Genomic DNA, 16,714 nt, shown 5'->3' on the forward strand with positions numbered 1-16,714 from the left:
TTTGAAGCCAGATTTGCTTTTCTTCAGTTTTATCACTATTTTCAAATGCTGCTATGCAAAATGAAACACCCACACCCAAGCACTTCTCTTCATGTGCGTTAGCATGGCTTTATCAGTGTTCTAGAAGTTATGTGAGATCTTCATTCACTCTGTTAGAAACATGAGTAGTGAGAGGAACTGTCCATATCCATGCATTAGAGATGGGAATACAAGTAAATGTATCAAGAGTGATAGAGTTTTTAAACTGGAGCTTTTAAAAAATTAAATTAAAAATTAAATTTAAATGCTTTTTAAATAGTAGCTTTTTTAGGTGCATGTTTCCTTTTCTTTTTAACCATTTACACATTTCTTTAATAAAATATGCCACTTTCTCCCTACCAATGGCTCTCTGGGACCTCCAAATATCCTTCCCACTGGCGTGGCCCTGTATTGCCTGCCTCCAAAGCAAGTACCAACCCAAACTGTTTACTAAAAGAGGCTCCCCACTGCAGTCAGTGACTCCCCATTCAGGAAGGGTAGGAGAATAGCTTACTTCCAATCACAGAAGGTTTTCTTTCTTTCCCCCCTAAGGCAGCTTTTTATCTCACCCTCCCACCTGGATAGAGATCCACCAGGTCAGAATTCACTTCCCATCCCCTCCGGGAACCGGGAGACTCAATTAGATGGTGGGTCCTCATGGCTTGCCAGTAAGCCATCCCCTCTTTTAACAAGCATGCAGGACAGTAGTTACTGATAAGTCACTCCTACATACCTGAGAACAAAGAAGCCACTACTTGTTGCAGCTCCGTCTTCTTTGCATAAATTTTGAATCTCTGTCATTTCTTCCATCATGCCACTCTGAGGATCCTCTATAATCAGTCCAGGTTTGGGCTCACAAGGAACCTGCCTTTGAGTTGCACAGCTCTTACTGTCTGCAGATGAAGTAACCACAGATTCTTCCTGAGCTTTGTTTCTTACTTCCCAGTCCCTGTTTAGTTGCCCCCACGGACAGAGGAAAGGTGCCAGGGTGCCAAGTTTGACATAGTTTGCCCTTTTTGCAGGTGGGCGTCTGAAAGAAAGAAGGAAAGAGAAAAATGTCCCATAACTTGGAAGCAATGAAACAATGTTCATTATAGTGTACCTCAAGAATAAAGAAAAATTATGATGTTGAAATACCAGATAAAGGAGAATAATCTATTCAGCTAACTTGCAAATTAGAAAAAAATTACGTGCCAGGGCCCCCGTTTACCAAATAACTAAGCATCTCTTTCCTTGTATTTTAAAGATGGGCAGTTAACTCTTTAATCTTCTTAAGCAGGAATTCTGAATCTCTGGAAATTTGACTTCCATACAAAACTGCCATGTATCTGTACTTCTGGAGTGCAAGGGTTCTGCATTGTAACAGGTCTACTTTGTTGGCGCTGTTGTGCCTGATGTTACTCAATCTTCTCCCTAGCCTCTCGCCCCCGGCAACAGGCAAAACATCTGACACTTATTTGCCCAGAGAGTACTTCCGCTTGTACCACATTTCGAGACAGAGAATTAGAATAAGCATTCATTTACTTGGGAAAATAACTATAATCAAGTGCTTTAATTAAATTGTTGTACTCTCTATAGTTTCTTGCACCCTCTTTAATAGATGATACCAAAATGTCTTGTCACCAATTGTATCCTTCTCCATTTGGCGGACACTGGTTTTCCCCTACAAGTTGCTAATGGAACTTGAAATGTATGGCTTTATTTACTTTGTTGTATTATGCACAATTATATTACAGCTTTTTTCTGAACAGAACTCTGGGAATAGGGTGCATAAAACTAACTAAAACAAACATTTAGGGGAGAGCACTTAGTCTACATCACATGGATTTTTGTTTCTGATTATAGTGGGATTTAAAATACTAAACACCACCCCACCACAAATCACAAGTCTAGAAACTGAACTGAGCAACAGATAATTTTACGGCATATCAAGTTTTGATTAAAGTGGCAAATCAATCAATCATGGAGAAATTAACTTCACCTCTTGAATTTTTCAAGAAGAATGTTTTCTAGTTCTTTGGCAAACTGGATTCCAGCAGGACAGTCTGGGAAATCATTTGGAATGTGAGGTGTTCTTTTATATTCGGAATGTTTCAAACCCTCTTGCAAGCCACCTACTCGTGCGCCTCTATATACCTGTAAGGTAATAACATTAGTATTTTTCTAATGCTCCTAACTGAAGTATCTTGGAGAATCCCTTAGGCGCTACTCTCAGAGTACTGAGCTTCTATCACCTTAGTTTTGAAGATGTGATTAAAGTATGGATATCACATTCTAAAGACTCATTTGAACAAAATGCTAATTATGCTTTATTAGTTTAATTCTCAAAAACCATCAACAAATCTAGAGAATGACTTCAAAAATTCTTACTCCAAGTATTGGCACAAGTGTTATAATATCTCTGCAAAGCTGTTGTTCAATTACCTTTTATTATACAAAATATCACAATTGTTCCATCCATATGCACAGAACTATATAGCGAACTGCAGACAAGCATAATAAACCATCCTCTTTAAATTATAAGAGCAGAATGTTCCGAACAGCAAGGTAAGAGCATTCAGCACAATTTAAACTTTGCTCTCCTGTTTCAGGTCCCATGAAATCAGAGATCGCCAACCTGTGTTCAGTAAGACCCTCAGCTGGCAGAATGCTGGTGAGGTCAACCTAGGGCTAGGCTATATGGATGGCAGTAAGTGCCAAATAAGAACCTTTGCAGACTCTCAGAATTTACCTTTTTAAAATTTTGGATTTATTTTATCTTTTAAAGAAATAAATATACACTTAGAAACATAATAGCTGAAAAACTATAAAGCAGCACTGGCCTGCTCACTCTGTTCCCATATAAAGCCTCATTTCATGCTCTGTCAAACATCCATTATTGGTGCAATAACCGAAGTGGACACAATGGTAGGTTATTTTAAATATTTTTAAACACACACCAACTCACTTTCATGACAATATTCATCTGCTCTCTTTCAACTGACATTTTGACCCAGTAGTTGTAAGTGGGTTGCACAAGGACAAGTTTTCCCCAATATGTACATATCAAAGTAAATGAACTTATAACCCATCATATTTGCCTGCAATTTGTAATGAAAGCCACTTACAAAAGGAATCCAGAAAGCCATGCCCCAGCCCTTTGGCAGATAGATATCCCAGCCACTTCCCCATCCTGGTCGATCTTCACCAGCCACTTTCCCTGGCTGTTGAACCAAGAGAATGGGAATCTTGGATTCACGAGGACCCAAGTCAAGCTGTGAGCCAGGTACCAATAGTTCACCTCTCATATGGTTTAAATCCTGAGATGGGATAAAAGCAGTTGGGAAAATGCTCAATAATTTAGTACCCATTTTTCTTTTTTCAAAAAGTTGTTACACACACACACACAGTGATTTCCTTATTATAGGCAGTGAAAGTAGGTAATCTGAATTCCGCACAGGTTATTCTATGTACATTTGAATCTGTCTTCACCTATTGATAAAAACAGTTCATAAACAACAAATTTAGGATGCTCCTGGGAGCAAGTGTTAATCTCAGCATCCAAAAAAACCAAAACAAACAGGATTTACACATCAATGCTTCACACTATTGTATTGCAGAGCAGGTACTGAAACTGAAGGTAATAAAGTAGAAATGCCGACTTCTGAAAAAACCCCATTAGTAAACAAGTTGTGAAAATCTGACTACCAGACAGCTTGCATGAGGGAGAGAAATATTGTACCATAATTTAATATTTAAGGGCTCTTCCCATGAGTGTTTAAATTTTTGCTGTGTAACAGACTAGCTGCTTTCAGACAATTTCTCACTCACTATACCGAGCAATAGCTGAGTTGTATCATTTTTAGGATTCAATAGGTACAAGAAAAAGAAAAGGAGTACTTTTCAATAGCTACAAGAAAAAGGAATCTTTGGTTCCAAGCATTGCTTTATAACCAATTTCACAACCAGTGGCATAAATGTAAATCAAAATGGCACCCAGGAATTCTCAATCTTCTCATGCTATAACCTCTTGTTTCTAAAGGTCAAGGACCTAAAGGTTTACTTAAGCTCTTTTCAAAAACATGTAAGGCTACAATCTGTAGAGCTATTAAAGCAGAAAGGAAATGTCAACAGAGTAGTTAGCACTCAAGTTTATGACAGCATGCAGAATGTCACTAGGTTCATAATGGTTATCATTCTGTTTTGCCTGTACACAGTTATTTCTATTTGGCTACACAGGTCATGCTTTAGAAGAGCTTTGATTATTTACACAAAGGTAGTCATCTGAAGGAATATGTTGCTGATTTATACAGAAATTAGTCACAAATATTTTCCCATTTCAAAAAGGAGGAGGAGTCCAGAACTTGCAGCCCAGAGGGAGTGGGAGCTAATGTGACTTTAAGCCACCTTTTTGCCCTCCAGATCCTAGGCTGTTCTACAGTCCCTAGAGTGAGAGCCTAAGTTATGGCAGCCTATCCCCAGCTGCCTGCAGGTTACAGCACTGCCCAGAATCTCCACAGCACTGTGTGCTGCAACCCTGCTTCAGGCACGACCCTCCAGTCTCCAGAATGCCCCTACACCAGGATTTGTGAGGCAAAGCCTTGAAAGGCAGCCATAGAGCTATCTTCCTTAGTTCCTGCACCCTAGGAATCCTTGCCCAACCAGATGTAAGGCTTTTAGAATCTCTGGCCCTTTTACCTGGTGTAAAGGCATCAGAGCAAGAGTAAGGCTTCTCACCCAAAATTTTTAGAAAAACCAAGATATTGAATTATTTTATTCTAAACACAAGTCAGCAAAACTATATTTCAAAGCATAAATTAAGTAATGAAAATGCATTACTGTAATGGTTGTGCAAGAAAATTGGATAGGACGACTCCAGTGAACTGAAGAACCAACTCTTCATCTCAGTAACAAATCACTATTAAATTAGGAAGTTGTTGCTTTGTGAATTTCAGGAGAGTTGATTTTTAAACTTCACTATATGGTTTGTAGGGGAGGATGATAAGATGTTTCTTTAGAGTAATCCATGCTGTTAGTTACCTGCTCTGGGATTTTATTTTCAGTAACGTTCTTACAGATAGTCTGGTCCCAGATAAAGCTGTGAGCACATTCCACAGGCACACCTTCCAGAAGCAGCTGCCTAACTTTCTCATTATCTGTAAGAGAGAGAACCTTCATACAAAACCTACATTTCTCAACTTAAGCTACATAAAAGGGAATAGACAATGTGAGCAAAATAATTGGACAGACTATAGCTACGGAAATGGACATAGTACTATGAAAAATCAAATCTTCCAGAAGAACTCAGGTACCTTTTAGTTTGTGCCAACAGCATCCACATGAGGCAGTTACAGCGCAGCACTTTGGTGTGTGTGGCATTTCACAGCCCCACAGTCAAGTCCTAAGGCCACTTTAATTCTGAATGCATCCACACAGAGGTTTAATGCAGTTTAACTAATCCGTTTTAAAGTCACACCTTTAGTTAATGGGAATGAGCTTTCATCCCTTTGCAAACAAACCCTTAAGTATTTTAGCTATATTGTCGATTTTTAAATTGGTTTGTAGTTTGTCTGAGAAACCATTTTAGAGGATTGAACAAGTGGTCTCATCAAAAGCAGTTTCATAGCATGAATTAGTAAGTATATGTTGCAAGTTTGGCAAAATGAGTCCCACAGATCTGTAGTATATAACCTGTGGCTCTTTATAATTGGTTTGTAGAATCATCCATTAAGTGAAAAAGGCTGAAATTTACTGGGTTTGGGAAATCAGCAGAAGCAACGTTACCATGATGCCTACAAGCTGCTAGGCGTCCCAAGTCAGCAAACTTGTATGATAACTGGAGATAATCTTGATAATATTCTAATAACGCATTTTAAAGTTATCAGTACCAAGTCTACCACCACCTGACCACTTAATTTGTTGTTCCCATGCGCCCCTCAGTCTCTCTTTTTAGAGCTCATAGTGGCAAGGACCGTGCCTTTCCAGGTTTGTAGTGTCTAAATAGTTATGGGTGCCACCAGAAACAAATGTAGTATTTTTAGTCTGCCATTGACTTACTGTGACACCTTGGGCAACTCACTCAACTTCCAGAGTAGCAGCCGTGTTAGTCTGTATTCGCAAAGAGAAAAGGAGGACTTGTGGCACCTTAGAGACTAACCAATCTATTTGAGCATAAGCATCCGATGAAGTGAGCTGTAGCTCAATTAAAAACCTTTACTTTTCAGCTATAGTCATTTTAAGGTACTACTTGTAACTACGGGAGTTAAAAAAATTCTCAGACAAATGTGATTTTTTTTTTCAACTTGAGTGTCCCTTGAATACCTATAGAGTTATCAAGAGGATAGCCCCAAAGCACCCCTGAAGTTAGGTTTTCATATAATCTTCAGAAGGCAGACAAAAATAATGATTAGATCTTCCAGAAGTTAGGATTCCTTAAACTTGAGAGCATAAATCTAGAGGATTCTGTTCTAGATGTAAAAAGCTAATATCCACAGGGATTTGAGAAAATGCTTTTTCAAATAATTTTAGTAACAGATTCATTTATTTCTTCCATCTGTGCTGATGCTGAAATAGGAATGGTATTCAACTATGATCACATAAGAATGACACAAAGATAAGCAGCTAAATACAAGATTGAACAGATGGTTGAGAACCACTGTGCTAAACTAGGGGTCCAGGGCCCCATGGGGGGGCCGCAAGCAGGTTTCAGGGGGTCCGCCAAACAGGACCAGTGTTAGACCCACTGGAGCCCAGGACAGAAAGCCTAAGCCCTGCTGTGCACAGCTGAATCCCGTGGCTCTGAGCCCTGCTGCCCGTGGCCGAAGCAGAAGCCTGAGCAACTTAGCTTCGCGTGGGCTCCTGTGGCATGGAGCCCCAGGCAACTGCCCTGCTTGCTACCCCTTAACACCAGCCCTGACTTTTATATGCAGAAAACAATTGTTGTGGCACAGGTAGGACCAGGGAGTTTTTAAAATAGCATGTTGGGGAGCCTCAGAAAGAAAAAGGTTGCAAGCCCCTGGTTTAGCATACGGAATTAGTGCACAAAGGACCATTCAAGTGAAGTGGCCCTGTAGTCAGAGGCCAAAAAGGGTATTTAGTGAATTACACTGTTGTAATAAGCCATAAATCCTGTCTCTCTTACCAACAGAAATTGGTCCAATAAAAGATATTACCTCACCCTTGTCTCTCTAATATCCTGGAACTGACATGGCTATAACACTGCATAGAAGAATAAGCAGACTGTCTCCCTCCACATCCAGTCTCTCCATTATCTGCCTCTCTCTATATTATCCAAATGTGTCCTAGTTCACCCCTTTGCTCCATTACTGTAACTTTCTCTTCTTTGGCCTCTCCTCTTCAATTGCACAGAGGCAATCTGGCATCAGAGCTCAAGCAGTTACATCCATGCCCTACCCTTGACACTCTTCACAACTTTCTATATTCTACAAGAAGTTAAAGTTTCTCATGTCATTTTCAGGGAGCTATCACTGTTTCTGCCTATGTCTAGAGTTTTAATTCCCTCTACTCCCTCCCTACACGCCTTCCAATCTTCTTCTCACTGTCCCATACCTCTTTCTGCTCCTGGCTTTGTGCAGACTCTCTCATTGTTCCCTATGTTTCGAAGAATCCCATTTGTATGCCAAATATCCCAAACCTAAATCTCCTCAGCAATGACCTCTTTATAACCACCGTCTCCTGAAGGGCTCTCCTTGCAGTTTTGTCTAGAGTTTGTAAGGTCACAGAGGAAAGGATCACGTCTTAATCTATGTTCTTGTAAAGCACTGTGCACACTCAATTCAATGGCACCTGGGCCCTTATGAAAATCCCATCTTAAGTCTTCAGCAATGTGCTCAACATTATATAAGAGCACAAGACATTGTCCTTGTCCCAAGAAAGTCAGTAGACAGGAGATACAGGAAAAAATGATTTCCTTTAATATATTAGCTTTTTTACAGGTGTGTGTGGGTGTATTAAACTTAATTTAGTTTTATAACAAAAAGAGTTGTGGTGCTAGCCAAAGTCAGTCAGCAAAGGAAACAACTGAAGGGAGAAAAGATTTCACATTTACTAGGGGCCAACAGTTCAAAAGCTAGGTTCTTCTGGTAAAATGTATGTGCAGAATACAACACATTTCAGTCAAATCGAAACCTTTACAATGGTCTTAAACTGATGTATTTCACAGGAAGCCAAGTTTCAAGAACAATCTGGCCAGCAGTTGTGCTTCTTGGGCAAGCACAGATGGTAAACCAGGAGCTTTGGGGTTGGCCAAGGGGAAAGGTACTACATTCTGTGACTCTCTTCAATATCTACTACAGGGCAAAGACTGCTGCTGGAAGAAACAACAGAATTTTAAAAGGAAACATGGAATCCATTTAATGAGATACAGGATAGCACTCACGCAACAAACCTAGACTTCCCTGGAGTCCATCCCTTTGGGGATCACTCCTTGGGTCCTCTCCTTTTATTGGAATGGTGGCAGAAGTCACCTCTACAGGAAGGAAAGTATCTAAACACAAGTAGTTTTGAAAGGATCAAGTTATTCTTAGTGCATTCACACACATAACTTACAGGGAAGAACAAGTCAAGAGCTATTCAAAACACATTTTGTTGACAAATAAATGGACAGACATGCACCAGACTCGCTTCATAACACAAACACATTCATCCACAAATAAAGGCTAAGACAAGAAATGCTACTTATTTACACAATTTACCTTGCAGATACTGCAGAGTCTTTATGAATTCAAAGACTTGCTAAACATGTGAATAAGATCTTCATACAAAGTTAGAGGATCAAAGACTAAAAACAAACATGACTTCTGTCAGGATATCATTTCAAACACTTACAAATATCTCCTCCATTGGGGCTGGAGTTTCCAAGAGAAGACAAAAACGCATGTGACAAGTAAAGCAAGTGTTTCCTTACTGTTCAGGTGACACCAGGTGCCATCATAGGCACAAATCAATACCACCATAATATTCCCTAAACAAGGAAGGGTCTGTCAAATCCAAAAAGTTAAAAATATCTGGTAGTAATATAAAGATCAGGACTGAGACACAGATTTGCTCTTACCTATGTGGTTCTAGGACTTGTATTAGACAATTATGTTTACTTAGGATGCTAAGTTATAGAATGAGAAAATGCATATGCGTGTGGGGCATTCATAACTTTGACCTATATTAAAAGGTCACAGCTTTATACTCAGCATTGCAAAGTCCTGGAAGGAAAAAAAAAAGTGTTAAAAAGGACTACATGCTCCAAATTGTGAATGTTGCTTTGGGAACACTCAAAACACCTTTAGCACAGGATGTTCCACAGTGGGTTTAGCTGAAAAGGGCTCACTGCTTCACCAGTAATAAAATTATAATAGAATTGGGGCTTTTCATGGGTTGCTTCTGTTGAGATGGGCAGAAGAACATTTCTGTTGCCCACTGGTGTTGAGGTATGTATGGGCATGCAGCACTTCTCCATAAAGGGCCATATTTTTGGAATTTAATGTACTCACCCTGCGCCCATCATCATATATCATTTGAAAGCTTATTTTATGTACATTTAGATGAGTTATGACACGGAGCTAACCAGCGAGGCTATAAGCCTGTAGGCGAGGTGAAACGATGGTACCCAAAATAAGAAAGATTCATTTCTTGCAGTTTTAGAAACATTGCAAACATGACTAACTACAGTTTTTACTGTTTAAGTTAATTTCAAACACCTTAATGTGGTGTTTACTGGTCAAAGTTATAAAACAACCATATACTAAAAGATTTTTTAATCTGTTTTCATGGGTAAGTTTTTTTTTCCAGAAATGATGAAGCTCTTTAGCATGTGGCAAAAATGGAAATCAACATTTTTCAGTATACTAACATGAAACGTTTAACAAGTCAGAATATGCAATGTGAAAAAGTACCTCACAAGTTTTAGTTATAGTTTTCAATTGAAATTTGCTGATTAGATCAGTCTCTCACTGAAGGTTTGCACAATAGTAGATTGCATGTGCACAGTTGTACTGTATAGTGAAGAGATAAGGTACATGAATTCCTAAGGTAGAGTTTCTCCATGTGCAAGCTTCTGTACATACAATGTTGCATCTAGTTTTTGTGGAAAAAGGTTTTAAATTGGTAATTGCCTATAAATGCAGTATGAGCCTTTGAAATATTCTAGAAACTAGCTTTTTAATTCAGTGACATGTATGCACAGGTCAGTATTAGTGACAGAGATGAGAATACACAGCTTCACATTATGAATATGCAAAAGCTACGAGGAGAAAAGTGGCCTAACAAAAAGTAGTGAAGACAGAGTCCACAAACAAGTTCTTGCCTCTGAAATGAAGAGGAATGAAGAGCATGTTACAGCTCTTACCAACCAACTCATCAACAACAGGACAAACACATATGACCCTGAAGCACAGCCAGAGGTCCTGTAGGACCATACCTCTGACATACCCATAGTGGTCGTCAACAAGAGTCTCTACTGAAAATAGCAGATGTTGGTGAAGAACAAATGGAGAGATTTGTGAGAGGTATGCTTGATTCTGGTGACATAATTCTTCAGCCCAGTCAAGAAATCTAGCATCAAAACATTTGCTGATATGGCCAAGACCATCAAATTTAACTCTGGCAAGAGAGAGACAATCAGAGCAGCTATCAGTCCAGAAACTGTTTTCTGCAGAGCCCTATTCTTAGGGAGAGGCAGACATGATGTTTCAATGGCAACTGTTCTTAGCCACCAAATAGGACCTGTGCCTATGTCCCTCTTCCATGATGATGGAACAATGAGAAGAACAGAGAAAGGTGAATTAGGGCATCCGCTGGAAGCTCAAGCAGAAAGAATTCATGACCTAAGAGCATACAACAAAGACACGACAGCGTACATCAGAAATACCAGGGCTGTCATACAAATGATGGCTGGAGACAAATTCCACACATTTGATGAACTGGCTGCTGAATAGTTGAGGCAGGTCCTAAAAGGATTTGACCAAGCTAATTCTGTAATCCAAGTGATTGACAGATATAACAGTAACTCCATGAAAACCACTGAAAGACAGCACTGGACAGGATTGAATGTTGGATGCAAGAAATACCAGAGGATTGGTGCATGCACTGTGCATCCATGAAAAATGTTTCTAAATGTGGCATCCAACAGGCAGTCACTTATAAATATATGGTTCAAAATGCACCCGAGTGTAGGAGCACACCCAGCACAAACATTCCATCTTGCTTGAGGTTTTTCCAAGGATGGAGGAACAAAGTCCATCACCAGCAGAGGTGTTGCAGAAGCCCAAGACTTGGACAGTACTCAAGAGAAAGTGGACACAAGGATGCTTCTACGTGCTGTATGTGCCAGTATGACTTTTGGGTAATTTGGAATATATCTACACAACAAAGAAAAACCCACAGTTGCCAGTCAACTTGGGCTCATAGGGCTCGGGCTACAGGACTGTTTTACGGCTGTATAGACTTCCAGGCTCGGGCTGGAGCCCAAACTCTGGGACCCTCCCACACTACAGGTCCCACAGCTCTGAAGTCTACACAGCAATGAAACAGCTCTGCGGCCCAAGCTTGAGTCAGTTAGCATAGACCAGCCAGTCTATGCTAGTAGGTGTCTAGTTGCGGTGTAGACATACCCTTAGTGTCAAAGGAACCCTAATACACCTCTACCCCAATATAGCATGACCCTATATGACATTAATTTGGATATAATGTGGTAAAACAGTGCTCCGGTGGATCAAAGCAAGTTTGCTATAATGCCGTTTCATCTATAACACAGTAAGATTTTTTAAAAAGAAAAGGAGTATTTGTGGCACCTTAGAGACTCACCAATTTATTTGAGCATAAGCTTTTGTGAGCTACAGCTCACTTCATCGGATGCATACTTTGGAAAATACAGAAGATGTTTTTATACACACAATCCATGAAAAAATGGGTGTTTGATCACTTAAGATAAGCTATTACCAGCAGGAGAGTAGGGTGGGGGGAGAGAAAACCTTTTGTAGTGATAAACACCCATTTTAAAAACATCTTCTGTATTTTCCACAGTATGCATCCGATGAAGTGAGCTGTAGCTCGCGAAAGCTTATGCTCAAATAAATTGGTTAGTCTCTAAGGTGCCACAAGTACTCCTTTTCTTTTTGCGAATACAGACTAACATGGCTGTTACTCTGAAACCTAAGATTTTTTTTGGCTCCCAAGAACAGCGTTATATCGGGATAGAGGTGTAATTAGGTCACCTGATACAAATGTTTTGGTCCTTGCTGTTCACTACTTTCCAAAAATGGAACACAGATAACATATGGATTGAAACAGGCACCATTATCAGCATAACTGACAAGCATTGCTTCAGATCTGTGCATGCAATTTGTGACACATTCACTCCTGACTTCTGCAACATACTTCCTGCTGTACACACTAACAGGAGGTGACTATCATCCCTATTTGGTATTGGGGGGAAAATGTGTTAAATGCTGTCAAAACAAAGGGAGTTTACTTCTTCAGAGATCTTCCCAAACTGGAAGAACGCACCAGACAAGCTGCAATTTCTGAAGCAAGGAAGTTGGTACCAATCCTGTATGATCAGAGCATGAAAAAAATAGACCCACAGAGACCTAAACTGCTTGCCCCTTAATTTAGCCATCAAAAAAGGATAAATCACTGGCCAAACTCCCACCATGTGAGGGCAGTTTTGAAGAGCATGTTAAAGCAGCATCTTAGCAAACATTTGGATGTCTTTGCATGCAGGTAAACCAGATCTTCTATCACCATGGATAGAAAAAAAAAAAAGTGAATGCTGAACTACTTTCTGTATGCAAGAGCTCAATGATATGTGAGCATCTACAAGATCTTCTTAGTGCCTATACCTGTACAGGCTGCTGCATAATCAGCTGTGTCTGTAGTCAAAACAATCTCCCCTGCACAGAACTGGGTGCATGCCAAGGCAACGAAGATTGTGGTAGCCCACACACTTGCCAGATCAGAAGGATGAACTAGAGGATAATGATAATGTTACCTGTGCTGCACCATTTCAACAATACCTGTAAAAATGTATTAGATTTTGTTTTACCCTTTAGATTGTTTTGGGGTCAAAGAAATCCAATTTTAGGTCTTGAAATAGAGTAATTACGTTAACAGAATTGATTGCAAATATTCAAAGTAGTCATTTTAACATGGCGTTGTTTATCCCTGTTTCCGTGGTGATAGCACCTCTGAACAGCTACACATTATACTTCATCTTAAAGAGGTCACAAGTTTTCAAATGATGTATGACATGCATGTGTGGAGAGAGGGTACATTAAGTCAACTTAATTGGTGTCTGCTGCTCACCTAATATGCACAGAGAATTCTCCACTGAAGGAAACTTCAGATGTGGCAGCAATCATAGGACCACTGTAGATTGTCACTGGTGTGCCCCTACCTGCAAAAGCTTCTGTACAATTAATAGGGTGGGAAAGGGACAGTAATTCTTTCACATTTTTGGCACATGCTTCTGTTTTCAGTGGGCTAAGGGGAATCTAAATGTTAATAAATGTGTTTTGCGACAAGCCAATTAGAGGCAGTGATGTTTTGCCTCCAACTCAAGTTGGTGGCAGAAAAGAGGTTCCAATGTTCACAGCTGGAGAGCTGGTAGAAAAAAAACAAACCTGCTGCATTAAAGATGCTGTGAGTCACCTTCTTTTGCCCTTGCTCCTCAGAAAGGCATTAAAGACAGCCACTTAAACTTCAAAGTTGCTGCTTTCGTTGGTTTGTCTCAAAACTATGATTGCCATTATTTCTTTAAGTGTATCTTTTGGAATTGCATTTTACCTATACATAATCCTAAATTACCTTTCAAAAATGGTGGCAAAACCCTTTGTTGGGGAACAAGTATGGAGCCAGTTATGTAGGGTAATTTAAATGCACAAATCAGACATTCGAGACCTGTTAGCAAATGCACTTTTTAGTGTTTGTATTTATCCACACCAATATGGCCTACCAGGTAAAAATATATTAAGGACTTTAAAAAGAAAAACAACCAAAAACTTCAGTTTATGGTTCATTAGATCAAAAAAACCTCTTTTAAAGTGCCATTGAGTTATATTTCTTACACAGATGCATTCAGAAATTTTCTTGTAGGGTTTCTATTAAAATTAAATTGGAGTTACATATGCAGTCACATTTATACAGCATTAAAGATGTGCATGAAGTCTGGAAGGCAATAAAATAACTGGTCAAGTGAAACACGGCCTAACAGCTCGATGGCATCTCTCTGCCTGTAGCACAATAAGCTTTTCAGAATCCATGCTATCAATTCCAAAGTTTCAGGGAATCCTGTAGGTATCAACAGGAAGAACCCTACTGATTTTGGTGATAACTGGAAAACTCTGATTTACAATAAAACCAGGTGATTGGCCTTTGATATCACAGTCCCACTAGGTGCTTCTGGATGCTGAGGAGAGGAATTAGGGGACCACAGAGTCTCTGGCCTAGGTGGGGTGGGGGATTGAGGATCTTAGAACGGGGGGAGAAGGGAATGGATTCATGGCCCCGGCCTGAGGGGAGGAGGGCATGGGGGCTCAGAAGGTTAGATGTAGAGCTGGTTGTAAGTTTCTGAGGGAATGTTTTTCTGTTGGAAAATGCTGATTTGTCAACGTGGAGATGGTCCATGGGAAGGTGTCTATTTTGACAAATTTTGGACACCAAATTGGCTGGCCTGGCTTCCTGCAAGCCTGCTAGCAAGCTAGCCAGCCAGCCAACCCGGAGCCCCTGGCGCATGCTGCAATGAGCTCAGCCTATAGAAGCAACGAAACATGCCCCTTTCTAATGGTAGCAGTAGTAATAAATAGAAAGGCAAGATCCAAGCCCCAAGGAGAGCATAAACTAACTTAAGTAGAACACAACTGACAATATATGTTGTTTGTGTGCAAACAGAACATATAAGATGCTGTATTTTGATAGGACTGGATTATGTTCTGTATTCTTTTCCATCACACACACATAACATTCTTATTCTGAAGAATTATTAAAGACTTCCCTGAAAGAGGTGGGGAGTCCAGCAACTATAACCCCAAACATGTATTTTCTAAAAAAGAGTGAGTGAGTTCGTGGGAGGATTTGGATTGTCCACAGCAGATACCTCTATTTCAGTAAGAAGCCCAGTTCTTGATAAGGGAGGCCCACCATGGCCCAAAAAAAGGTAGCAAGGAGTACCCATAGGTGCTGCAGAGAAAAGCTCTTCAGCATCTACAGGGTAGGGTTGGCATAGTAGCAATGGCCCCTACAGCTATTTTGGGGTAAGGATCAGCAGCTCCCTCCCTAACCCAATCATAAAATATCAGGGTTAGAAGGGACCTCAGGAGGTCATCTAGTCCAACCCCCTGCTCAAAGCAGGACCAATCCCCAATTTTTGCCCCAGATCCCTAAATGGCCTCCTCAAGGATTGAACTCACAACCCTGGGTTTAGCAGGTCAATGCTCAAACCACTGAGCTATCCCTCCCCCCACGTCTAGCCAACAACTGGTGGAGGAGGCAGGAGGGATACGAGTGACTATTACTTCAGTCTTGAGTTACCCAGACAGAGGAACAGGAATCTCTGGGGTGTCCCTTTCATAGGCACAAAAGGCAAGCAAACAGAGGCTGCAAACAGCCCCTCATATCTGCCTGTCTATGGAGTGTGCTTGTCCCAGTCATTCAGGATGGGGAGCAGGAAAGCAACCACCATTTTCACTGCCTAGCATTGAATATTCCCCATTCCCTCCTTACTGCTACTGGCAGGGCTGCCACTGGCCTCTTCATCCCTTGCTGGGATGACCTTTCTGTCTTCTCCCAAGAAAAGATGGCTGTATCTGACCACTTTCTCTGTTCCCCAGCCTACTCCCCTTTATTGGCATGAAATTGTTTGTGTGGCTATAGGGCAGGTAGTGAAATCTTTTGAGCATGGTCGGAGAGGGGGAGGGGAGGGAGGAATCAAAAGGGCTTACCAGATACAGCCTACCTTCTCAGCAGATCAAGGACAATCCCCAACAGGGGACAGAGGCCAACTGCATTAAAAAATGGGTGGGAAAAATAAAGCTTGGAGCAAGGAAAGCAGCATCTGTTTTCCTGACTTCCTACGTGACAGTGGCTTTTTTGGGAAGGAGCTGGCTCCCCTACCAGCGAGGTGAAGAGGACTAGGGGCCTTTCTTCTGTCTCCTTTCCAATTTGTGGGTGCTCCTTAACGCTTCACATTATTGCTGGTCCCTGACTCTCCTTCCTGGGCAGGGGTGGGCTCTAGTTCTAGTCTCCCTTACCTTGTAACTGATGAACTTCTCTTCAGAAGTAGGACTGTGTCCCACTGCTCCTGCCATCTGGAGAGCACCCTCTCAGACATTGTCAGCAAGATGCAAGACTTATTCCTGGTGACAGGCATGATGGTTGAGTGGCCACTCAGAACGACTAAATCCCTTGCTCTTCCAAACCAATTTGTTGTTAATTGATCCATATTGGGTTATAGCAGACCTGGTTTCACTTTTTAAAATACAGTAAGGGTCAGGGATACAGCAACATATCAAAAAGGGCCGTGAATGAAAAGAAGGTGGACAAAATGGTGCATGAGGTAGACTGTTCCAGGCACACGAGGTAGAAAGGAAGACCAATACAAAGGGGAGGCTTGTGGAATGAAGACAGCAGACATATAGGTAGGAAGGAGTTTTGTACAGCACTGACAGGAGACAGATGAAGATTGAATTTTCCATGGAAGGTTTGTGGA

The 16,714-nt window shown here is 40.8% G+C and overlaps 1 protein-coding gene across 2 annotated transcripts in view; it reads right to left on the reverse strand.

Moving 5' to 3' along the window:
* POP1 (POP1 ribonuclease P/MRP subunit) overlaps positions 1-16,714 on the reverse strand; it is a 42,013-nt gene that overhangs the window by 4,123 nt on the left and 21,176 nt on the right. For both annotated transcript variants that reach the window (XM_048841318.2, XM_048841317.2), the window contains exons 12-15: positions 5,038-5,153; positions 3,126-3,317; positions 2,000-2,154; positions 752-1,048 (exon numbers count right to left, since the gene is read on the reverse strand). In XM_048841318.2, coding sequence (XP_048697275.2) covers positions 752-1,048; positions 2,000-2,154; positions 3,126-3,317; positions 5,038-5,153 — 760 coding nt within the window. The remainder of the gene's footprint in view (positions 1-751; positions 1,049-1,999; positions 2,155-3,125; positions 3,318-5,037; positions 5,154-16,714) is intronic.

This window comes from Caretta caretta, chromosome 2 (assembly GCF_965140235.1).
Source record: "Caretta caretta isolate rCarCar2 chromosome 2, rCarCar1.hap1, whole genome shotgun sequence".
Classification (NCBI taxonomy): Eukaryota; Metazoa; Chordata; order Testudines; family Cheloniidae; genus Caretta; species Caretta caretta.